The following is a 27,039-nucleotide window of genomic DNA, read 5'->3' as shown; positions in this document are numbered from 1 at the left end:
TTGATAAATATGACAATAATTAAAATTCTTCTTAGTAGTCACTTTTTTTCATACGCAAAATTTCTAGTCAAGGGAACCCTCAACAGCTAGAAGTGCCAAATAACAGACAAAAACTGATAAATAGAAAAACTTTGTGACAGTCTGATTATTTGCAATGGTTATCTCCTGGCTTTAATCTGCATTCCCTGACTGCCAATGAGTTTGAACATCTTTAAAGGCCATTTGGGTTTCTTTATCTGAAAATTGCTTATTCATGTGCTTTGCTTTATTCTCTTTTGGTTACTGGTCTTCTCACTGATTTTGTAGGAGGTCCTCATATTTTGTAGACATTAAGTCTTTGTCAGTTATTTGTTGTAGGAATACTTCATTCTCATTGAGGCTCATAATGTAGCAGTCTTCAGAAATTTTTAGCTTTTTCTTGTCTTCCTCTTTTTAAAAAAGTTATTATTTTTAGTATTTTGTATGCATTCAATTTTAGTATCAGGCTTACCAATATCTTCCCTTATGGTTTGGTTCGTGTACCTAGTTTCTGAGATCTTCCCTACCCCAATATAATGAAAATTTTAAAGTATTTATCCTAAGGCCTATGTGTGCTTACAATTTGGTTTTTCTCATTGAAGTCTTTTTAAAATTGATAAGAAATTTTGTTTATATAATATAGTAAGGATCTAATGTATGTGCGCATGTGTGCATATGTAGCTAACTGTGATAACTTATCCAACAGGGTGGTTTGTCCATTGGGGCTCCCCTGCCTCATGTTAACACTGTTAATACCATACTATTTAATTACTGTTTCTTTATAATACCTTGGGATGGAAGATATTCCCTTATTCAGCTTCAGAATTGTCCTGTCTACTCTTGATCATTAAAATTTTTTTTTCTAGCAGTAATTTTAGGATCACATTGTTTTGTTTCTGTAAAGCACTCTGTTGGAATTTTACTGGAAGTTCACTGAATTTATAAACTGGTTTATTTGATCTCTCATGTTCTTCAGTAGTTATATGATTGTAAAATTATTATGTCTTTTGTCTTAGGTACTCCAGGTGCCTTTTAATTGTAAGTTTAATTTTTCAAGAATTATATTGTGTAATTGCTGATACTTGAGGACTTCTCTGACTTTGGTGTATCAGTCTTTTATCCAACAATTTTATTAGAGCTAATAATTTTTTCTTAGATTTTTTCCATGTGTAGAATTGTCATCTGCAAATAATACTTCTTTTTCCATGTTTATACTGTTTCTTGTTCATGTCTTAATGCACTACCTAAGAACTGTAGTATGATATGGACTAGAAATGTTAGTCTTTTTCCTGACTTTAAACAGAATACTTCTGTATTTCATTGAGGGTGACATTTACTGTGTGATATTGGTAGGTTCAATCAGGTTCATATCCCTTCTCATTCTTTTTGGCATAGAAGTTTGTTATATTTTAAGTCATATGGGTATTAAGTCTTATCAGATATTCTTTTCTGAGTTTAATGAAATACTCAATTTTTTGTTGTTAATATGGTGTAATAACTTTTTTTTTCTTACTGGAGAGTGAACTTGGGACCTTGCACTTGCGAGACAGGCAGTGTCACCATTGAGCTAAATAACTTCTTTTTCATGCCTAAATCAGCCCTTCCTGGTCACAATGTGTGTTTCTTTAAATATTGACATATATCTACTTTTCTAATATTTTGTTTAGAATTTCAACACTTTTTAAATAATTGAGAAAGATCCATATTTTGCCTCATTAAATGAGTTGCAGAACTTTTCCTTTTCAAATCAGTTTTTGAGAATTTTTATTCTATTAAAATAACCTGTTTTTTGAAAATTTGATAAAGGTTATATTTAATACTATCCAGTCTTTATATAGTGTAGTTGTCTTTGTAGGTAGATTTTGTCTGTTATGGAATGGGAGTTAAAGGGGTTAGATTTAAATTACTGAGTCAGTTTTTATGGTAGATACTCAAACTTTCTACTTCTGTTTGAATCAGGTTTTGTGTCATTTTATCTGATTTTTCCATGTTTTGGTGCAAATTTGTACGTAATATTATTATAACCTCTTTTACCTTTAAAATTCCACCCTTTTATTCCTAAAATAATTTTACTTATACCTTCTATATAATTAGTGTTGATCATTTTAGTCTTGTCTTTAATTTTATTAGTTTCAGAGTATCAACTTTTGTATTTGTTAGTCTTTTCAGATACTTTCAAAAACTTTTTTTTATTATTAGCCATGGCTATGCTCTAAGATGTTTTATCTCAAAAGTATTTCTTCTGAAATATTTTAATGCTTTTTTAAAAACTCAAATGCACCTTGTTTTAAAAGTCTAATTACAATATCCACAGCAGGAAAACAGAACTCTTTTTTCCAGTTTGCTATCATATAACTCTACTATTTTTAGGGGGTGGGGTATGTAGTCTTTTTTTCCCCTTGTTACTACTAGGTGTTTTTTTTCTCTTCTTTATAATATAAGGTAATTTATTTTACCTTCGTTCTTAAACTTATTGAATCCCTCTGTGCATCACAGCCTCTATAAATGTTGAAAGACTACTATTTTCAGATACTGAATTGGAGGCTTTCTGAAAAACATGAAAATGGTGAAGAATGAATTTATTTGTTTTTGCCATAGACAATAGTTTTGGTCAAATAAAATTTTCTTTTTCCTCCTCTATCTTTCAAGTAACTGGTTTTTATCAGAATAATGTAACTATTTGTACACAGTAGGTAGAACCAAAAAGACTGAAGAGATTGTAAATATAGTGATCCATAGGCTGCAGAGGGGTTATGTATTCTTTTCAGCTTTTTGTTAATCTATGTAACTTGATAGATATTCCTGTTTTTTTATTGTGTTTTATTATGTTTTTGTTTAGCGTGTATCACTAATTCTTCAAGCTTTTAAATAGGTTTATTTTGTAATGCTTCCTAACTTACACAAAGTCTAAGTAATAACTGAGTTTTAGGGTACTGCATTAATGTTTTTGTATTCTTTTCATTTTAAGATGACACCACACATAAAGTAGAAGAAGCCCTTATTAATGAAGAAGCAATTTTGAACCTCATGGAAAATAGTCAGACTTTTCAGCCTTTGACTCAAAGATTGAGTGAGTCACCAGTTTTCAGTAAGTATGAATGCCACCATAAATATTCAGTATTTTAAATAAATGAAATGAGTTTTGTAAAGGGTTACTTTTTTTTTTTTCCTGTGTGCTTATTCTGAATGTAAATATGAAACCTAGCATCTGTTCTGGTAAATTTGTTTTTTGTATTCAACGTAGCTTTTTCTAAAATAACAATTAGGAAAGAAAATAATTGTTTCTATGAAATTTTGGGAAGAAATACACTTATTTTGAGTTAATATTCTTCAAACTTAAGTACATTATTAAAACAGCATAGTGGATACTTTATTGCTATCAGAAACTTCACTGGACAGTCTTTTTCAAGCTTCAGTTTTTTGGTTAGCATGGCACATAGTAGTTCCTTCTGAGTATCTTTGCACTACCCTTAATACATTTTTTTAGCATCATAAACCAAATTTCTTTTCAATAAATTAGTCTAACTTACTGAGATCTTTTACAAAAATTTATTTATCATTTTATTGCATAAAATATCATTACACTTTGTGCCTCTTATTTTGCTTGGTTTAGTCAATTTTTGTCTCTCTTTATGTCAAATAATTTTTATATCAAGTATGATCCCAGCTCCTCTCTTATTTATACTTTTACGTGAATAGAATGTAAATTGACTGATTATAGACAGTAGTGAATTACTATGCATACTCATATTTCAAAAACATTTTAAACAGAGTTAGTGAATAATTTATTTTTAAATGAGTGGTCACATACATCATCCTAAGACCACATTAAAAATTAGTTTGAAGTTTACAATCTAAAATCCATTTCTATATCTGAATAAAATTAACATATCAGTATTTTAAGTTTAGTTAGAAAAAAATCAAGGGAGAAATATAGATAACGTTAAGGAAATAAAGGGGAGATAGAGAAGCATATTCCTATTTTATTATGTTAGTTAAATGTATCATTAGCAGATAAAATTCTACCTTTCATAAGCTTCCAAAATACAGTCTGGCTCTCTCCCACCCCTCCACACCCACCCATACTGAGAATTGAATCCAGGGAGCTCATACTGAGATACATCCGCAGCCTTTTTTTTCATTGAATTTATTGGTACTTTTTAAGTATACAGTACAGTTACATTCATCATTGGTATCTTGTACCTTTACGTGATAGATCTTGGTATCCCCTGCGTTTTTAAATTTTCTGTTTTGATATATAGGGTCTTGCTAAGTCACTTAGTTGCCCAGGCTGTGTATGAACTTGCCTCTTCCTGCCTCAGCCTCCCAGAGTTTTGGGATTAGAAGTATATGTCATCATACCCAGCTCAATCTTAATCTCATCAAAGACCAGAGAGTATAAAGGTTTAAAAAGTAGATTGTTGTCAAAATGGCTCTTAACAAATATTTACATTTGGTAGTGTGACTGAACTAAATTCTTTAATAGCCAACAAGGGAAATCTAAAATGATATTTTAGTGAATTTCCATTGCCCCAGACAAGCCCCATCCCCATTAGTAGTTATTCCCATGTTCTTGCTTTCACCCAACTGGCAAGCACTAATCTATATTCTCTTGTGCTAAAATCTACCTAATTGTAGAATATTATATAAATCGAGTCATAATAGTTAGTCTTTTGTATCTTGCTGCTTTTATTTAACATCGTTTTAATAGTTGTCATGTTGTAGCATCTGTCAGTATTTGATTCCTTTTTCTTACTAAGTAATATCCCATTGTACAGTTAACAGCACATTTTGTTTATCCATTAGTTAATGGTTATTTGAGTTGTTTGTACTTTTCTGGCTGTTATGAATATTGTCAGTATGATTACTCAGGCATATATATCTGTGTGGACAGTTTTTCAGCTCTTTTGGATTTACATCTATGTGTGGAATTTATGGGTCATAAGTATAGGTATAAAAAAAAACCTCAGTTTCTCCCATATATTCATAACGTATCAATCAATGAAGTTTTCTATGTGCAAAAGACCTCAAATGGTTAGGAGGTTTTCTCTGCATACCAAGCAAGTAATTAGTTCTGCAAGGGACACCATCTGAATGTCCTCAATTCTGACATTGTCTGCCTAGAACTGTAATGGTGAACCTTTTAGAGTCAACTGCCCAAACTGCAACCCAAAACCCACTTATTTATCACAAAGTTCCAGCACTGAAATTAAACCTGAATACTGTGGTTTTAGTTGAGAAAAAAAAACCTCATATATTAACATCTTTTGTCAGAAAAGAAAAGCATGTGTCATAGGTTCGCCATCACTGGCCTAGAGACAGTATCCAATCTCACAGGTAGAAGCTCAGCCCTCAGGAGTGCTGCCCCCCACCCCAAGATTGCTAACCATAAGTGCGGATTATTCTACCTGTGCTTCTGACTGACTGGCTAAATTTACTGGTTTATTATAAAGGATATTCCAAAGGATATACTAATGAAAAGATGGATAGGACAAGGTATGGGGGAAGGAGCATGGAGCTCCCATGCCCTCTTGGTACTGTTTGCCACCTTCAGGAACTTCCAAATGTTTGGCTATTTAGACACAGGCTTTCAGAACTCAGTCTTTTCTGATAATTCCTCAGCATTCTTAATAATGCTTCATTACATACACAGGAGTGATTAAATCATTCACTGATCAGCTCAACCTTCAGCTCCTCTCCACTCCCCCAGAGGTTAACAGATGGGACTCCAAATCCCACCTCAGTTCTCCCTTGGTCTTTCTGTTCCTAGTCCCCATTATGAAGCTGCCTAAGAGACTACCAGCTCAGCTCGTTAGCATATATAAAGACTGATTGCTTTGAATATTACAAGGATTTTTAAGAGTTGTATACCAAACAGGAAATGGGGTATGTATTTCACAGCATCTCATGTGGTGACTTCATGTTAAATGTTTTGAGAAATTGCCAATGGATATATCATTTTATCATCTGACCAGCAGTGTTTGAGGGTTCCATTTTCTTCACGTCTACCACTTGATTATAACGTATCCTTTTTATTTTAGCAGTTCTAGTGTGTGTAACATGGTCTTATAAATAAATAATACTGTTAACTACTTTTTAAGCTTTCTTGTATGTGTGTATCTACAGATTTTCTCTGAGGTAAAGCTTAAGTGAAGGATAAGAGCTTTAAATTTATTAAAGTTTAGTGCTCTTCCTTTGCATTAATTCATGTTTTATATTTATTTCAAATAAATATGTGTGTTTGTATTTTATTCAGTGCTAATGCAGTGCTTCAGGCTTAAGCACTTGGGCAGCTTATGAAAATGTAGATTCATAGGCCCTACCTTAGAACCCTCATTTAGTCAATATGGATGAGTTCTGAGACTCTTCTTTCTAATAAGGTTACAAAATTATTCCAGTTTAGATAGTTTCAGGATCACACTTGATGGGAGAGCTACTTCAACCCCTGAGCCTTTACACTAACTATATACTTTTAGCATGTGCCAGCATCTATGTTATTCTAATAGTTTATCTAAGGTATTTAGAAAATTATAAATTCTTTGTTGATGATTGCTTCTTGTTTTATAGTCGACAGTAGTCCTGATGAGGCTCTACTACATCTTCTTGCGGGACTGGAAAGTGATGGATATCAGGGAGAAAGAAACAGGATGCCATCGCCATGTCAGTCTTTTGGAGACATTAAAAATCCCCAAAATAGTGATGATGAAGAAAATGAACCACAGATTGAAAAAGAGGAAATGGAGCTTAGTTTGGTGATGTCCCAGAGATGGGACAGCAATATTGAAGAACACTGTGCCAAAAAAAGGTAATTTTTAAGTTATTTTAGTTATTTTAATCACTTACTTTTGATCATAATTATTTCTTGCTATTATTCATAATATAAAATGCCTTATGAACTAAATTGAATTCTTTTAAACCCTTTTAATTAGTGGTTTGTTTTTCACATAGCAAGTACTTCATAGTCCAAGCAAAATAAAGTTTTGCTACATTTAGAAAGATTAAGTCTTTTAGAAATCATCTATTTGTACATACTATTCTTCTTAAGATATGTGAGTAATAAATGATGAAAATTGAAGCTCCTCCTTATCTCAGAACTTGAAAAACAGAGTAACTCTCTGAGAGTTAAACTGTTTTGGAGCTTAGCAACTATGTATAGTGTCAGAAGACAAGGAATGGCTTCCAGGTCTGAATAGACTAAAGGAATTAAATATTTAAAAATTTAAAAACATGAGAGATCAGAAGGAAACGCTGGCATTCTAGTTTTTTTCTCAAATCGAAAAGATGGCACTGCACTTTTCTAAGTCAGTGTCTGTGAACTTAGAACTCTGCCTGAGTTTTATCATCTCTGGGTATAAAAAATTAGACCTCTGAGCCTGAGTGAATATGCCTCTCTTTTAAACTTCTATATATTGCTGAGAGTGTTGGCACAAGCTGGTAATACCAGTGGGAGGCTGAGGCAGGAAGATTGCTATGAGTTCAAGGCAAGCCTAGGCTACTTAGTGAGTACAAGGTGAGCCAAGACTGCATAGCAAGATGCTGTCTCAATAAACTAAAAGAAAAGCTACTATATACTTCAGTAACATTTCTAAAGTCTGAGTTTGAATTTTCTACCCCAAAGCCATTGTTCAAAAGGAGAAGCTAAGTCATAAATTCAATTAATTCATACATAAGTATTTATTTTTCTACCTAATAAATCAGGGTGTGGAAATCTCCAGATGTGATGTTGTGTTATTAAGACATAGTGTCTACTGTAGTAATAGGAAAGATTTATCCCATGATTCAATTCATACTTGTACGTTAATTGATTGGATGAATTCTGAAACTATGCCTATTTTAACTTGGGAAAACAAACTTTATTTTATAAACATACATTAGCAAGAAATTGAATTGTAGAAGCGTAATGTCTAGAAAAGGAACTAATTTTACTTTGTCTATTGGGTGTTATATTTGGCCCTGAAATTCATAGTTAATAATACTGAGATGGGGGAAAAAGGAAGAAAAATAGAAGTATTTGTGAACACTATTACTTTTGAAGACTATTTGAATAGTAAAATGAACTATGGGACAAATGATAAATATGTTTATATATTTTGAAGGCTATCCTATGGAAAACAACAAAACCTGCTCCATATGTGTACAGAGGATTAAAAACTAATATATGGAAGTTAAAAAGAAAGATTTTGTGTAACACATTATGTAGCTTTCTATTACTGTAACAAAACTTAGAAAAACAAAAGGAAGAAAGATTTATTTTAGATTATGGTTTCAGAGAGTTTAGTACATGGTCACTTGGTTCCATCGCTATGGGCTTGTGATAAGACAGCATCATAGCAGAGAGCTTATGGTGGAACAGAGCTCCTTTCTGGCAAGAGAGGTAGGGAGAGGCTGTAAAAGGCATGCCCTAAGTGACCTATTTCCTCCCAACTCGCCGCAACTTTCTTAAAGTTTTTACCCCTTCCCAGTAGCCTGCTTATTAAGCTATGAATTTATCAGTGGATGAGGTTAAAGCCTTCACAATTCAGTCACCTTCCACCTTGAAACACTGCTATATTGGTGACCATACCTTCAACACATGAGCTTTGGAGAACATTTCATTTCCAGATCACAACGTACAGGAATACAATTACCAACAAGTAGAGTTGAGAAGAAATATTTTTGTGTAATATAGGAATGCTCTTATTAACAATTAGGGCCAGTAACTATGGAAATATTATCCTGTAAGAGAGCAAATCACTTTCACAGAGAATGTAAAAGCAGAAATTGACTGTATTAGATTTGTTTAAAATGGGGTTTTTGCATTGAGCAGAAAGTTCAGCGTGAAATATTAGATAATTCAGCTGTTAAGAGTGATTTTGCGACAAATGTTGATTTGGAAATATCTCAAGGGGGAAACTTTACCATGCATAAGAAAGAGATACAGTTTCAGACTTTGGAGACAGAATAAGAAAAGTTGGGTATGGATAGAAATATTTGCCCTTCCAGATAAAAGAGAAGTATCAGGTTAGTATCAATATGAGATAAAACTTAGACCATGGTTTTTGCTTTGAGGTGCATCCATATTTCTAAGTAATGCGACTTTATAGGAACTGCCGGATTGATTCAGTACTTGTACTACTTTCTAAGCCCTTTTCTGATCTGTTATTTTTTGTTTACCTGACCTGAATACCCCTCCACCTTTTTATTTCTGGTTTTTTTTTCATGTCAGATGTAGTGTTTACATATTTATGGAGATGTCCTTAAATATTCCAATAAGCCATCTTTTCAGAAATTACTAGATTCTCACTCAAGCTGTTACATGTATGTGTTTAAGGACAGGATGAAAGAGAGACTGTAAGAAAGAATATTACTAGATCTGATAATCTAGAATATTGTGCAGCTGTGAATGTAGGAATTGTTTCTTCTACTCACATAAAAGGGATTGTAGTGTTTATTGCAATAATAATTTGCAGAAACTTCAGTAAAACATGTTAATAAAGCAAAGCACATATGCTTCTTAAAATTACATTTTCAGATCTTTTTTGTTGTTTTACTGTTGTGGTCCAATTAGACAAATTATTCTGCATCTGAGATACTCTTTTCTAATGAACATACTCACCAATAAATTTAATATTCTCTAGGTCACTGTGCAGAAATACTCACAGAAGTTCAACTGAAGATGATGATTCGTCTTCTGAAGAAGAAATGGAATGGAATGATAACAATTTGCTTCTTGCCAATCTTTCTATACCTCAGTTAGATGGAACTGCAGATGAAAATGGTGGTAAGTGAACAAGTCTATAGTGAGCATTTGGTTACTTAGGACCTAAAAATATCTTTTATATTGAAACTTTCACATTTCCTATATAGTTGACTAAATAAGGATGTTGTGACACTTACGTGTTGAGCTTCTTTGGAATTTTTTTCTTTTGAAAGAATGTGGAGATAGGTTCCTTTTCATTTCTAAGAGAATATAGCATTGTTAAGTACTGACTTCATGCTTTGTAAACTTTAATCAGTTTATTCTGTTAATATTTAAGTAGTATTGGAAACTAAGAAATATGCCCAGCTTACTTGAAGTGATTAAAGTATTTTATAAAAAATTTAAAATGTAACAGTATTTTTCCCTTATTCCTACACAAGACAGTTATATTCCTCTAGTATAACCTTTTGCTGATGAAAATAATATGTTTCAAATAATAAAGGTAAACTTTTTTGTTGAGATAACTATTTTAACATACGAATTTAATTTCAGGTAATTTCTTCCATGCTGATAGTATTTTGATATGGGGAAATATTTAAAACATTTTTAAAGTGGGAATAAAATGAATTATTTTTTCTTCCATTCCAGACAATCCATTAAACAATGAAAATTCTAGAACCCACTCTTCTGTAATTGCAACAAGCAAGCTATCAGTAAAATCTTCCATCTTTCATAAGGATGCTGCTACGTTAGAACCCCCATCTTCTGCAAAGATTACCTTCCAGTGTAAACACACAAGTGCCCTTTCTTCCCATGTTTTAAACAAGGAAGATTTAATTGAAGACCATCCACAGCCAAACAATATAGAAAAAGGTTTAGATAACTCAGTCGCTTCTTTTACAAATGAAAGCACTTACTCAATGAAATCTTTAAATTGTACTGTCCATTCAGAAAATTCTCATAAAGAAAGTAGTAAGAAAGATATCCTCCCAGTATCTTCCTGTGAAAGTAGTATTTTTGATTATGGAGAAGATATTCCATCTGTTACAAGACAACTACCAAGTAGAAAGTACACAAACATTAGAAAGATTGAAAAGGATGTCCCTTTTATACATATGAACCGCCACACTGTTGAGAATACATTGGGCAAAAACTCTTTCAGCTTTTCTAACTTAAGTCATTCAAAAAATAAGTTACCCTCTGATGGAAATGAGAAAGGAAACAGCACAGCTCTGAATAGTTTATTCCCTTCATCATTAACTGAAAATTGTGAATTGCTTTCTTGTTCAGGAGAAAATAAAACTGTGGTGCATTCTCTTGATTGCATTGCTGATGAGAGTGGACTAAATAAACTTAAAATCAGATATGAAGAATTTCAAGAACATAAAACAGAAAAGCCAAGTCTCAGCCAGCAAGCGGCACACTATATGTTCTTTCCCAGTGTTGTTCTTTCTAATTGTCTCAGTAGACCACAGAAATTATCTCCTGTAACATATAAACTACAACCTGCCAATAAACCATCCCAGTTAAAATTAAATAAAAAGAAATTTATAGGTCATCAGGAGACATCTACCAAAAGTAGTGAAACTGGATTCACGAAAGAGAGTTGTATACAAAATAATCCATATAATAATAATCCTGAGAAAGATAACGTGTTAGCTGGTGGCATAATTAAAGCCCCTCGTGGAGCTTTTGAAAACAAAACCCCTACAGACAGTTTTTTAGACTGTCATTTTGGAGATGGAAACTTAGAAACTGAACAACCTTTTGGGCTATATGGAAATAAATATACACTTAGAGCCAAACGCAAGGTAAATTATGAAACAGAAGATAGTGAGTCAAGTTTTGTAACACACAGCTCAAAAATTAGCCTACCTCATCCCATGGAAATTGGTGAAAGTTTAGATGGAACTCTCAAATCTCGAAAACGAAGAAAAATGTCCAAAAAGCTACCCCCTGTCATTATAAAGTATATTATTATTAATAGGTTTAGAGGGAGGAAAAATATGCTTGTGAAGCTAGGAAAAATAGACTCTAAAGAAAAACAAGTAACACTAACAGAAGAAAAAATGGAACTGTATAAGAAGCTTGCACCTTTGAAGGATTTTTGGCCAAAAGTTCCTGATTCCCCTGCAACCAAATATCCCATTTATCCACTAACACCAAAGAAAAGTCACAGAAGAAAGTCAAAACATAAGTCTGCTAAGAAAAAAACTGGTAAGCAACAAAGGACAAGTAGCGAAAATATTAAACGAACTTTATCTTTCAGAAAAAAGAGGTCACATGCTATTCTTTCTCTTCCCTCACCATCTTACAATGCTGAAACCGAAGACTGTGACTTGAATTATAGTGATGTTATGTCTAAATTAGGTTTTCTTTCTGAGAGAAGCACAAGTCCTATAAATTCCTCTCCACCTCGCTGCTGGTCTCCGACAGATCCAAAAGCTGAAGAAATTATGGCTGCTGCAGAAAAAGAAGCAATGCTATTTATGGGTCCTAATTCCTATAGTGGTAAGACTGTTAATTCTCGTGTAGGAAAAAGTAATCGCACAAGAGTGCAGGTTAAGAAAGCAAAAGCAAAGCATGTTAATCCCTCTGTAGTTACTAAGAAACGAAATAAACGAAATCAGACAAATAAACTAGTAGATGATGGGACAAAGAAACCAAGGGCAAAACAGAAACAAAAAACAAATGAGAAAAGTAAATCAAGAAAGCACATAACACTTAAGGATGAAAAAATAAAATCTCAATCTGGTGCAGAAGTTAAGTTTGTGTTAAAACACCAGAATGTATCTGAACTTACAAATAGTTCTGGAAACTCTCAAGTACTTTTTAAACAAAAAGAGGTGTCGCTTACAGACTCTGCTACAGATAACTCTCTTTCTGTCCCCCAGCCCACTGGAATCAGTGTACAACAGAAATTATCTGGCTGCTTTTCTTCTTTCTTAGAAAGCAGGAAGTCTGCAGATTTGCAGACATTCCCTACTTCACGAGATGATTTGCATTCATCTGTTGCTTGTAGTTCTATAGGTTCTGGAATCTCAAAAATTAATATTCAGAGGTCTCATAACCAGAGTGCTATGTTTACTCTACAAGAATCGACCTTGATTCAAAAAAATATATTTGACCTTTCCAACCATTTGTCTCAGGTAGCACAGAGTACACAGATATCTTCAGGTATAATGTCTGCAAAGACAGAAGAGAGTGCAAATTTACAAAAAAACTATTTGTCATCCATTGGAAAGTTAAATGAATATCGCAATTCCCTAGAATCAAAGCCAGACCAGGTCTGTGGCCCTAATTTTTTGCATTGCAAAGACAGTCAGCAGCAGCTTGTGTGCATGACAGAACAATCAAAGCACAATGAATCTTGTTCATCAGGAAATATAGCTTCAGAGGAAAGTCAAATGCCAAATAATTGCTTTGTAACTTCCTTAAGAAGTCCAATCAGACAAATAGCATGGGAGCAAAAACAAAGGGGCTTTATTTTAGATATGTCAAACTTTAAACCCGAAAGGGTAAAGCAGAGGTCACTGTCAGAAGCAATTTCACAAACCAAAGCACTTTCTCAGTGTAAAAATCAAACCGTGTCAACACCTTCAGCATTTGGTGAAGGACAGTCTGGACTGGCAGTTCTAAAGGAATTGTTACAAAAAAGACAGCAGAAAGCACAAAATGCAAACATGCAAGACTCATTATCCAATAAACAACAACCAAACAAAATTATTTCCAGTTCCCTTGAACATAAAGCAAACAAACGGACACGATCAGTAACATCTCCAAGAAAACCTCGAACTCCTAGAAGTACAAAACCTAAAGAAAAAACTCCCAAACTTCTAAATACAGACTGTTCAAATTTACAACATTCTGGCCAATTAGATAATTCCCTATCAGATGATAGTCCCGTCTTTTTTTCAGATCCAGGTTTTGAAAGTTGTTATTCACTTGAAGATAGCTTGTCTCCTGAACATAATTATACTTTTGATATTAACACTATAGGACAGACTGGATTTTGTAGTTTTTATTCTGGGAGTCAGTTTGTTCCAGCAGATCAGAATTTGCCTCAGAAGTTCTTAAGTGATGCTGTTCAGGATCTTTTTCCAGGACAAGTTATAGAAAAAAATGAATTTTTAAGTCATGACAACCAGAAGTGTGAAGACAAGCATCATGTCTCAGATTCAACCTCTTGGATTAGATCTAGTCCTGAACTTTTTGAGAAATCACCAATAGAGAGCAATGAAAATCACTGCCACCACCAGTGGAAAAATAGCTTTCATTCTCTCACTACACGATCCAATTCAATAATGGATTCTTTCTGTGTCCAGCAAGCAGAGGACTGTCTGAATGAAAAATCCAGATTGAGTAGGAGTTCAGTAAGCAAAGAAGTGTTTCTTAGCCTCTCACAGCCAAGCAGTTCAAATTGGATTCAAGGTCACACCAGAAAAGAAATGGGACAGTCTCTTGATTCAGTTAATACCTCTTTCACTACAGTACTTTCCTCCCCTGATGGTGAACTTGTGGATGCAGCCTGTGAAGATTTAGAATTGTATGTTTCAAGAAATAATATGTTGACACCAACTCCTGATAGTTCACCAAGGTCTGCAAGCTCTCCTTTACAATCAAAAAATGGCATTTTTGCTCCTCGAACTGCTCATATTCTGAAACCACTTATGTCCCCACCAAGTAGGGAAGAAATTGTGGCAACTTTGTTGGATCATGATCTTTCAGAAACTATTTACCAGGAGCCATTTTGCAGTAATCCTTCTGATGTGCCAGAAAAACCCAGGTAATTTTTATATGTATGATATTTGATACATGGTTGCTAGTTTTCTATGATGTATTATTTATAAGCATCCTTGTGAAAACTATTTGTAATTATAGACTTAATAAGAAAATTCACAAACTAACTTGTTATATCTAGACAAATTTATATGAGTTGATGCTTCTTTGGGGCTTGGATCTGTTGTTATTTAACATTGTATCTCTATTAAGGATTTGAGGTATAGAAATATTGCAATGATTATTTTTTTAAGTTGTTTGGGATCAAATAAATGCAAGTCCTCACACATGCTAGGTGAGCACTCTACCCCTGAGTTACCCATCTCCCTACAATGATCATTTTTAAATTGGTGTATTTTTTTAAATATGAAACGTTTAACTATTTAAAAAGAACTTCATTTTTCAAAGATGTTTACAATGATTGTATTAGTCAGGCTCTGTCATTGTAACAAACATCTGAGATAATAAACTTAAAAAGAGACAAGGCTTATTTTAGCTCACAGTTTTAGACTTTCCAGTTGGTTTACCTCATTGCTTTGGGACTATGATGTAGCAATACATCATGGTGGACTGCGTGGTGGAGCAAAGCTTCCCACCTCCTCGCCAGCAAGCAAAGGAGAGAAAGAACAGAACAAGGCCTTGTAATCCCCTTCAAGGGCACACTCGCAATCTCCCACTAAGCCCCACCTCTTAAAGTTTCTGCCAGCTTCCTATAATTCTAAGCTGGGGACCAAGCCTGGAACACATGGGCCTTTGGGGGACACTCAAGATCCAAACCACAGCAATGAACATACATGTGTTTTAAGTATTCTTTTGATATTAAATGATGTTTTTTAAAGTTGTTTTGATTATACATGACTTTTCAAGTGGTTTCGATATCTTCAGTCTTATTGTTAGTTTATGTAGATATTAGGGGTACAGTCGGCTTTGGTCCCTCCTTGTCTGTTTTTTCTTTTAAGATTCTTCCCATGGAAGTGATACAGCAAGTAACAAAATGAGAATTATTGTACTGGTTTATCAGTAGTTGAATAGTCATGCTGTACCATTTTCATCACCAGATTAGGACATACCTGTTAAGAGCTAAGTTAGAGAACATGACAATCCAAGATATTTAAATGATAGAATAATTTAAATGATAGAATAGAAGAATAGATCAGATATTCTTATTCCTGCCCCAGTAGTTATGATCCCATGTACTTAATCATTTGCAAAAAAAGGCCATTCACTTCAGAAGTAGGAAAAACAATGGTGAGATTGCTAAAGCAGGTTCTAAAATTATTGAGTTGTGAAGAGCCAGTTAAAGCAGTGGCCAGACCGCATGTATGCCCTGACCTTTAACAGTGCCATGTTCCTGTCTGTAGTTAAAACATTCACCCACATAAAGTCAGTATAAGTATATATCATTATATATTTGTCCAAACCTGCAAGATATTCAAGGCTAAGAATAATTTCATATGTAAACTATGGGCTTTGGGGGCTAGGGATGTAACTCAGCAGTGCTGCGCCTGCCTGGCAAGCACAAGGTTCGGAGTTCAATTCCTGGTACAAAAAAAAATAAAAAACAAACTGGGCTTTGGATGCTATGATTTGTCAGTGTAGGCTCATCAGTAGTAACACGTGTATTGCCTGGGTGATACATGAGTGACGATGACAGTGTGGGAGGCTTTGCATGTGTGGGAATGCATGGGAGCTATGAAAGATCTCTGTATTCTGCTTTTTATTTTGCTGTGAACCTAAAATTGCTCTAGAAAGCCTTTATAATTTTTTTTAAAAAACAACATGAATGCCAGCTTTTACCCAGTAAATTATGAATAATTCTCGTAGGACTCCATTTAAGAAATGGGTGAGAGAAAAAAGTAAAAGCAGTAAGAATAGATCAGAAATACAGAGTAGAAATTCCCCCCTCCTCTGTTGATTTGAAATGAAAGGCAGAAACACTCCTTTCCCCAATGGAGCTGTATAGTTTTGTTTTCTGTAGTACCCACATGGGATTCTGTTTATTTCAGTGCCACAGTATATGAATATCTGTTCATTATATGCCAATTTCCATTATTTTAGGAGCTTTGGCTATATTGGTAGTGATTATAGTATATTTTTCCATCTATTTTTTTCTACCTCAGCCTTAGATATGGTTGAATTTTTAGTTACCAAACTTACCTTGTGATAATCATTAACTTTTTGTTGCTATTATTTATTTTCCAACTTTGACACTTGTCCTATATCAAAAGTAAAAGAATAATAACTTTTAAAAAATGTTTTTGATAAAATATATATTCATTATAGAAAATGTAGAAAGATAATAAATTACGCCACTTTTTAACCTAGTGATAGCCACTATAATAGTTTCATGTACTTTATAAGATGTATAGTTTTTAATTTATGAAGTGTGATCTTACTGTAGTACAGTATTACATCCAAATTTATTCATTCAGTGCATTTCTTGAAACAATGGCTGCTTAATATTCTCTCATGTATATTAGTGGGCATAAAGGTTGTTTACGGTTTTGTCTGTGTGTAAGTAGTAGTTTCTTCACAAAGTATTTCTTATATTTTGGAGTTTTACCCTTATTGCCCAAGAAGTAGGATTCCTGAAAAATTGAAGGCTCTTGATGCATATTATAAAATTTGGCCATGGTTCTACAGTATAATACCTGAATTCACCATATCTTATCGGAAGCTTATTCTTTTTTTGTACCGGGGATTGAACTTGGACCTGTGCTTGTGAGGCAGGCAGCAGAACCACTGAGCTAATCCCAGCCCCAAAGCTTATTATTCTTGACTTTGTTATGACCTGTGTATTAATATTAGGGTTAGGTATAGTCACATGGTATGTGTACTAACTTTTTCAACCCCAGTAATTCTGTTTCTGAGTTTTCACATAGCTGTGGAGCAGGTACAGGAAAGATACTAAATGCTGGTTACAGAGTTGATGGTAGAGACCAAAATTTTTCCATATAAAAGGAACAAGGAACTGTGGTAACACTGGATATTTCTCCCTCACCTCCTAATAAGAAAACATGAATCCATCAAGTTGAGTTTATGTAGCCGTCAGGACTTTTGAAGAGTATTGCTTTAAGAGAAATGACTGAAAAACCTGAGAACTGTCTTCATTTTCGTAAGACAGTCTTCATGAGGAAGAAAGACTAGGCTTTATGTTGCTTGAAATAATGTTGATAGATTATAGAAAAAGTATTATATAATATTTGTAGCTATTGGAAACTAAACCAGGTCATCTTTAAATTACTTATTCCTCAAATATACATATATATTACACATACATTGGTAGCATTTAATTTATGCTTTTATTTTATTATTATTTTTTGGTACTGGGATCAAACTTTGGACCTTGTGCTTGCAAGGCAGGCAGGTCAGCACCACTGAGCTAAATCCTCAGTCTTAAGCTATGCATTTTATGTGACCTGCCTACTCCTGAGTCCTCGTGTTAGTGTTAAACCTTATCATTTAAGAGAAGAAAAAAGTTACAGTAATTCAGTTATGTGTCATTGATTTTTTTTTTTTTAGTGGTGGGACTTGAACTCGGGACCTCACACGTAGTGAGTACATGCTCTGTATATTGCCAGATTTTTCAATGACTGAGAGTATTTGAAGGGTACAAAGACCTGTTTGAATTGATTGGTTTTGCTACAAAATATAGAAAGAAGTTGTAGGTAAAATCCAAGAGACATAGACTTTGAATTATAAATTACTCCATTGTTTTTATCTATATGTCTTAATAGGGGAAAGTTAAGATTAGAAAAGGTCCGGAGAGTCTTATGCGCTTGTGTCATCTCCTTGAAGGAAGGTCTCATGAGGAACTAAAACAAAACAAAAAATATTTATATTACGTATACTTAATATTAAGTATTGGTGATACTGAAAGACAGTTAATTTACTAGTTACACAGCTTTGAGGAAAAGTACACTGAGACTAAAGATAGTGTTCCTAGCTACAATGGAAAGGAGAGCAATGGGAAGAAAGAGATGGGTATAATTAAGATTCCAAAAGAGACTTTACAAACATCCCTTTGATAGAATATTAAATATTTCAGTAATTGTTCTTTGAGACAAAGCATTTACTCTAAAATATGTTGTTTATAGGGAGATTGGTGGACGGCTCCTCATGGTAGAAACTCGGCTTCCAAATGATCTGGCTGAGTTTGAGGGAGACTTTTCCTTGGAGGGACTTCGTCTGTGGAAAACAGCATTCTCAGCAATGACTCAGAACCCAAGACCAGGGTCACCCATTCGTAATGGCCAAGCAGTTGTCAATATAGGATTAAGTAATAGCCATAAAATGGTTGAAGATAAAAAAATAGTAATCATGCCTTGCAAATGTGCCCCAAGTCGACAGATGGTTCAAGCATGGCTTCAAGCCAAAGAAGAATATGAACGTTCTAAGAAACTGCCTAAAACTGAGCCAACTGGAATTTTAAAAGCTGTTGAGAATTTCAGTCCTTTAACTAATCCTGATGACAAACCTGTAGTGCCTCCACAAATGAATGAAAGCCTACATATACTTCCTACAGTAGCACATGCCAAGGAAGATGTTGATAATTCTCATATTGCTTTACAAGCACCAACCACAGGATGCAGTCAGACTGCAAGTAAAAGCCAGGTGCTGCTACCATTTGCCTCTGCAAATGATCCTGAGAAAGGTGAAGGTGATGATGATAAATGTTACATTAGTTATAGCTCCCCTGATTCTCCAGTAATTCCTCCTTGGAAACAAGCAACATCCCCTGACTCCAAAGCATTAAATAGGGATGATAGACCTTCATCACCAATAGAGAAGCTATGTTCCCTGGCTGTTGAGAATTTCTTAAAGCCAATAAGAGATGGTATACAGAAAAGCCCCAGCAGTGAGACTGGGGAGTCTCTAATCATCTCTCCGAATAGGACAAGAACTGGGAAATGCGAATCATTTTGCCTTCATAGTACACCAATTATACAAAGAAAACTTATGGAGAGGCTTCCTGAAGCAACTGGCCTTAGCCCTTTGTCAACAGGTAAGTGTATAAATAATGGAAAGGCTTTGTAAGATAGAAACAAAAACAATAAGCTAGGGACAGTGGCACATGCCTGTAATCCCATTTACTCCAGAGACTGAGGCAGGATGATCACAAGTTTGAGGCCAGCCTGGGAAATTTAGGACCATGTCTCAAAATTTAAAAGGGGTGGGAATGTAGCCCAGTGGTAGAGTGCTTACTTACCATGTATACTGGTTTCAATCTTGAGTAATAACCAAGAAACAGAGAGAGAGGGAGAGAAGACATTGTTTTATGGATGAAAATTAGATTTTTTTTTCAGCTTTAATTGAGTTTATTGGTACATTTTAGGGATACAGTACAGTTACATTCATTGTTAGGATCCTGTACCTCTACATGACAAGTCTTGATTCTCATTTTTTCCCCTTACCCCTGCCCTCCCTTCACCCCCTCCTCCCTTCCCCATCTACAAACACTTTATTTTCATCTTTTCATTATCTCACATTTTTTTCTTTTCCCTTATTACCCTTCCCCTACCCATCCCACCTTCCCTACACCTTTAGCTCCTTTCTTCCCATTTCTAAATGTCAGTAATCTTATTAGGATCTTATATATTATTGTAGATTATTCAGTTTTTCTATAAAATGGAATATTATTCAGCCATAAAGAACGAGAAAATAGATTCATTCATAGGAGAATGGATACATATTGAAGATATACTCCTAAGTGAAATAAATAAGTCACACATGTGTAAATACCAAATAGTTTCCCTGGTGTGAAAATTAGATTTTTAAAGAAGTTGTAGCTCAGCAAATAAGAGATTATCCTGTTATGTTTTAGAAAGTTGTAATAGATGAAAATTTTCATCTATCAGCTGTAAAATCTGCTTTCGTCCTGTCCTGTCTTCCTACCTTGGAGTGAAGTACTGTACAAGTGATCTCAGAAACCTTACTGTCTTCTCAACTTGATTTTCCACATTGGCTTTTTACATATACCCAAGTTTTTTTCACCTTTTAAAAATAGAATCTAAGTCATTTTTTTCTTGACCTTTTATTCCCAGCCAGTGTCTATGCTTTCTTCTCCCCTTGAAAGCCAAATTTTAAGAATTTCTTTCACTTGACAGCTTCCTTACTGTACCTCCCCTTACTTTTCTGTCACTGCGAGAAAATACCAATACCCAAAGTTAAAGGAAGAAAGGTTGGTAGAGGTCTCAGTCCATAATGGGCAGGGTGTCATGGTATAGGGCCATCACAGAGAAACAATTCATGGGAGGCAGCAGGCATGTAGCAAGAAATAACAGCAGCCCTCTTTCTGTCCCTTATATTTTATACAAGCTACCTGCACTGGGAACACTCACACCTTTAATCCTAGCATTGTACAATCCTAGCATTAACTCAAACCCAGCATCACATCCTCTTAATCCAGCCACCTCTAAAAAGCCCCACCTGTGACCACAAGGCTCTGGGAGGACATCTAGACAAAAGCCATAACACTTTATTCATTTTTCAACTCACCTAACTTCTGACCCCATCATTTACTATTATAACTTATGTAAAGACTCATAATAAACCTCATGTAGCTAAAGCTAATGGATGTATTTAGTTTTGTTATCACATGCTTTTTTTTTTAGCATTAAGTTTATTGGTACTTTTTAGGTATGTAGTACAGTTACATTCATCATTGGTATCTTATACCTTTACATGATGTATCTTGGTTCTTATTTATCACATGATTTTTAAACAACCATTGTTTTACTGACCACATCTTTCTTCTTAAACCTTCTCCTCTGGTCTTTCCTCCTACTTTGCTATTTTTCGTATTTGCTTTCATTTGAAACTTACCTGACTATTCTCTAAATGTTGGAGTTAATTGAGCTTAGCCCTAAGTTTTCTTTATTGTGTTTTTCCCTGTATATCCTAACTGTCCACAGGATTAATACTGGTAGTTCACAATATTTGCACTTCAGGGCTGTCTTTGAAACTGCAGAACACTGTCCAACTTCCCGTTGGCATTTCTACTTGAATACTCAAAGGTTCACCATCAGTATTTTTAAAACTAATTCTTAGGTTCACTGCACACGTTCATCACTACCTCACCAATATCCTCACATGCCCACCACACAACATACATGACCATACACAGAAACCAATCTGGTCTTTGAGTTCTTATCTCAATGAATAATAACACCATCTGTCAATCAGCTACATAAGTAAAAAACTATTTTTAGTATCCACTTGATTGCTTTAGTAACACTCAAATGTTTTCCAACCCATTAGCAAGTCTCCTAAATAACCCAAATAAGTCTACTTCATTATACCTCTGTCACCACAACATTAGGCTGAGCTATCATCATCTTTTGCTTGGACTTCTTTATTAGCTTTCAGACCTACTCTTAGCAATTTTCATTTCTTTTGCCTAATAATTAGGGAAGATCTCCAATCCATTCCTAGTTAATCATTACTTTCTGAAATTTCTGCTCAAAGCCTTATCCTGAATAAAAATTCCCAGTTGTATTTCCCTTTTTTATTCTTACCAGTTATATAATAATCCCCCTTTACCTGTAGTCTCATTTTTAGCAATTTCCGTTACCCACAGATAACTGCAGTCCAAAATTAATAAATGGAAAATTCTAGAAATAAACTGTTCATAAGTTTTAAGTTGTACACCATTCTGAATGGTGTGATGAACTATGAATCATCCCTTCAGAATATCCACAGTATTATATATGCTACTTTATATGTACTACCTTCTCATTAGTGACTTAGTAACTATCTTAGTTATCACACCTGTTGTTACAGAATTGTACTCATGTTCAAGCAATCCTTACTTTATAATATCCTCAAAGGGGCAGTGATGCTGGCAATTCGTATATACCAAGAAGCACTGTAAAGTGCTTTCTTTAAGAAGGTGAAGAGTAAAAAAAGATTTTTTGAGAAAGAGCCCACATTCCCATGACTTACTATACAGTATGTTGTTCTATTTTAACTATTAGCTATATTGCTAATCTCTTACTGTGCCTAGTTTTTAACTGAGATTGATCATAGGTATGTATAAGAAAAAAATCATTGTGTGTATTGTATAGAGTTCAGTTCTATTCAAGGTTTCAAGAATTCACTGAGGTTCTACAAACCTACACATCCCAGATAAGGAAATACTATAATTTTATTTCCTATAAATTTGATGAATTTCTGATTCTCTTTGTAGCCCCCATGAGGTTAAAGACTACGTCTTTTCCTCCTTAACATAAAAATTTGATAAATAAGTGAATAAATGAATTAAATAAGTCCCACTGATGACTGAGACATAAAACTCAATAAATTAAAGCTTGATTTTTTTATTTAAAAGTGCAAAATCTTAAAGTTATTTTGGTTAATTTTAAATATAAGGTTTGCATTAGTTTCACTTTTGAATTATGAAGTCTTTGGGGGAATTTCTAGGATATTACTCAGAAATGATACTTAAGTATTTGAAATAAAAAATTGTTTTAAAACAAAAGCAGGTAATTTTCATGTAAAAATTAAAAAATGAAATTTCTTTCTACAGAACCAAAAACCCAGAAGTTGAATAATAAGAAAGGAAGCAATACTGACACTCTTAGAAGAGTACTGTTAACTACACAAGCAAAGGTAACTATACTAAACATATTTATAGATCAGTGGAGATCCAGTCTTATTTTAGACTTCAGTTGATAACATTGTCTCAATTTTAAAATTTTTATTAGTTATATTTTTGCCTCATTATTTACATTCCTTTGAGACAACAAGAAATTGCCTATTTTTTTAGATTTTTGTTGTTGTTGGGATCTAAGAGATTCTTATATGTAAATACAAATATTACAGAGAAAGTGAATATGATAGCCAAAATGTGGATTGAGGATACAAATACATTAACTGATTACTGGCAAAATCAGAACAGTCCAATGACAGCAGAGCACAAGTAAGTGATTTTTGATCCCACCAAAATACATATCCTTTTTCTTGGTTTATTACTTTTTTTCTCAAATAATAACTTAAATTTTTTCACTTTATTAAGTAGCAAAGGAGAACATTATTTACTACTGACCTGAAAAGTTATGTCTTTATCAGATAGTTAAAATATGATAATACTTAACTTAGATATATATGTTCATGTGAAAAAATTATGCATTAGACATGTATCTTCCAACATATATGATAAAAATCACTTCCATGTTGGCTACTTCCCATAAATGTCATTAATTTTATAAGATATATTTTAGTATTTGTATCTTGGAGTAATTAATCTTTACTTTGTAAAGATTACTGAATTACAAGTTATATGTATTAAGAACAGTTACCCCAGTGGGTTATAAATATAAATCACCATTTTGGGGAAAACAATTAATGGAGTTAGAAAACAAAAAATATTTTAAGAAATGGGAAAATTCTATTTTTTTAAATTCTCAGAGTTACTTATAATATGTTCTTTAATCTTTCAGAAACATATAGTATTAGAGAAAAATACAAATTTAGAAAGAATTTCAGATATTTGGCCAACTGCAGCCAATATAGTTGCAAGTATATTAATTATTTGCTTGTATTGTTTCCAAGAAAGATCTAGATAAATACCCATGTCAGCTTTCTATAATTTTAGTATTTTTAGTATTTGGGGGTTGTAAACTCAAAGATCAACATATGTCTTGCTTACAGATTATATGAGATATTTCTGCATTCAGATAATAGAATGACAACAATATTAATAAAAGTTTTCTTCTTAGATGTAAAGAGATGATATGTTTATAATTTATTATTAAAAGCGCATTATCTAAAGAAAGAAAATGATTGTTCATTTATCTTTTTCTGGCTATTTTTTTAATAGAATCAATTTGCAGCTGTAAATACCCCAAAGAAAGAAACTTCTCAGATTGATGGACCATCTCTAAATAATACTTATGGTTTCAAAGTCAGCATACAAAACTTACAGGAGGCAAAAGCTTTACATGAGGTAAAACTGCAACAGTAAGAACACATACACTGTGTTTATTAGGTTTTCTATGAAACAAGTATGGAAATTGTTTAATGAGAAGAAGATACATTGAATTCTTTCCTTGTAAGTCATTTTGTTCTTTTTATTTTACTTTATATAATACGGTATAGGAAAACTTTTAAGTCATTCCTCAGTTGCTGAAATGGTTTTACAACTTTAACAGATCTGATAACTGAAATTTAGTTTATAGGAGCTAAAACTAGAAAAATTTTGAAATATAAAAATTATATATTGGAAAAATCTGTTTTATTTAAGACTATAGTAGGATAGTATGTATATCTCAAATATATTGGTATTTGGTTGGCTCATTAAATTAGGTTAATACAAAAGAGGATGAATTCGTTCATTTACATAATATCTATAACCTATTTACTTTCACATTACAGACTGTATGTTAAATGCTAGAACAATGTCGCATAAAAATGTATGTCATTCACAGTACGGATTGGAAAGAATATGTAAATGAGCAGTATAAATTTATTTATTACAGAAAATAGTGCCAAACATGCAGTTCATTGTTAATAACATGGAAATCAGAGTACATTTTCATTGTTTGTTTGTGCTTTCATTATGGTAGCCACTGGCAAAGTGGCTGTTGAGAACTTGGAATTTGGCTTATACACTAAGAAACTGAATTTTAAAATTTCATTTAATTTTAGTTAATTTAGGATTAAAAATTGATAGTGGACTCATTTATTGAAAAACTTCTTAAAGTATGTTTGGAATAACAGGTATGTAAAACTACTTTTTCAACTGATTTTATGAAATGTAAATATGGAGCAAGTATTTCCATAACAAATGTAATATTTCTATTGAGTACTATAAATATAAAATGTATATTGATTTCAAAGACAACTCAGTAAAAGAATGTAAAGTATCTTGTTTGTGGTTTTATATTGGTTACATACTGAAAGAATAATGTTTTAGATATGCAAATTGAGTAACCTTAATCCAAAACTTCCTAAATCTGAAACTTTGAGTACTGATGTGATTACACATGTAGAAAATTTCATGCCTACCCTCATGAGATGGGCTACAGTCAAACTTTTTAGTCACTAAAACTACTGTATAGAATTACCTTTGGAGTAGGTATATGTTTAATAGTAAATGAATTTGTATTTAAACTTGGGTTATGTCCTCAAGATATCTCATTATGTATATGCAAATATGATAAAAATCCAAAACACTTCTGGTCCTAAGCATTTTGGATAAGGGTTTCTCAACTTGTATTGAATGAAATAAATCTTTTAAAAATAATTTAACCTACTTCAACTTTTTTCAATGTGACTGTTAGAACATTTTAAATAATGTGGCTTTTGTTTTATTTCTATTGGATGATTTTGGCTTATATAGTTGTCTTAAGGCAGAGAATTAGTAACCACCTGTAAATGGTGATTTTTTTCTTTAGAATTATAACATAATCCCACTCTATTTTTTGCATCTGTGTTTTGTTTTGTTTTGTTTCATTCAACAGGAGTTATTTAGTTCACTTTTTGTGCCTCACCCTGTTCTAAACCCCTGAAGCCAAGAAAAATTATGGGGCAAACTCAGAATCACACACACACCCAAAATTAAAATTTAAAGAAATAGTTTGTGAAAAAAAACTAAAGGAAATTGATAGAACTTATTAAAAAGACTTGTTAGACTTGTTATTTGATTATTCTTTTTATTTGAAAAACTTAATTTTCTATGTATTTGTTGTATGTATACATCGCTTTGTTCTAAGCAAGCCCGTTTCAGAAACATGAGCCCTCTTGAAGTTACAGTCACTCAGGATATCTATGGGTTGCTAACAACTTCTTGTCATGAGGGTTTCTTCTTCTCAAGACAGAATCCTAACAGCCATCTGCTGGCCAAAATAGGAAATGAACCTCCAAAATCTGCTTTATGCTCTTCCCTCTAGAAATTTAATAGCTCTTCCCCCTTTTTATGTTACCCTCCTGTGCTAATCTCATTTCCCTCTACGTGACAATGCTCACTATAGAGTGAAGGAATCCTTGTTCCTCCTTTTCATCTACCTTTTTGTAGTCACTCAATAAATCTTTATAGCCATTTCTGTATTCTGTGCTTAAAGTAATACCCATAAGAGCAGTAGCACATTATATATCTAGCAGTAGAAGGGCTTCGTGTGCATGAAATTATCTAGAAATGAAATCAAGACATTTGATCTGAAATTGTCTTCAGTCTTCTCCATAATCTTTCCAAATTTTCATCCTTTTCTAATTAAATTGGTGGTTTTATTTTGTTCACTTAGATTTGAGGAAAAAGTTTTCCATTTAAAATTTTCCATTTACCAAAGTAATGCATGCTTATTGTTAAAAATAAGATATTGAATGCCGGGTGTGGTGGCGCACGCCTGTAATCCCAGCACTTGGGAGGCTGAGTCAGGAGGATCACTGTGAGTTCAAGACCAGCCTGGTCTACATAGTGAGTTCCAGGTCAGTCTCAACTACATAGTGAGACCCTGTCTCAAAAAAAAAAAAAAAAAAAAAATTAAAAATAAGATATTGAAGTATGCATTTTAAAATTTTTTGGGACTGGATATGTAGTTCAGTGGTGAGAGTGATTGCCTAGC

The 27,039-nt window shown here is 33.4% G+C and overlaps 1 protein-coding gene across 3 annotated transcripts in view; it reads left to right on the top strand.

Annotated features, from left to right (window-relative positions):
- The window catches only part of Rev3l (REV3 like, DNA directed polymerase zeta catalytic subunit), a 122,613-nt gene that overhangs the window by 33,187 nt on the left and 62,387 nt on the right, over positions 1 to 27,039 (top strand). For all 3 annotated transcript variants that reach the window (XM_010630829.3, XM_010630830.3, XM_019208449.2), the window contains exons 9-15: positions 2,987 to 3,106; positions 6,586 to 6,823; positions 9,636 to 9,778; positions 10,346 to 14,483; positions 18,574 to 19,481; positions 23,004 to 23,086; positions 24,297 to 24,422. In XM_010630829.3, the coding sequence (XP_010629131.1) occupies positions 2,987 to 3,106; positions 6,586 to 6,823; positions 9,636 to 9,778; positions 10,346 to 14,483; positions 18,574 to 19,481; positions 23,004 to 23,086; positions 24,297 to 24,422 (5,756 nt within the window). The remainder of the gene's footprint in view (positions 1 to 2,986; positions 3,107 to 6,585; positions 6,824 to 9,635; positions 9,779 to 10,345; positions 14,484 to 18,573; positions 19,482 to 23,003; positions 23,087 to 24,296; positions 24,423 to 27,039) is intronic.

Source organism: Fukomys damarensis, unplaced genomic scaffold (assembly GCF_012274545.1).
Source record: "Fukomys damarensis isolate Sample0158 unplaced genomic scaffold, DMR_v1.0_HiC HiC_scaffold_14, whole genome shotgun sequence".
NCBI lineage: Eukaryota > Metazoa > Chordata > Mammalia > Rodentia > Bathyergidae > Fukomys > Fukomys damarensis.
The sequence above is the reverse complement of the archived record's forward strand: the minus strand, read 5'-3'. Positions and strand labels throughout refer to the sequence as shown.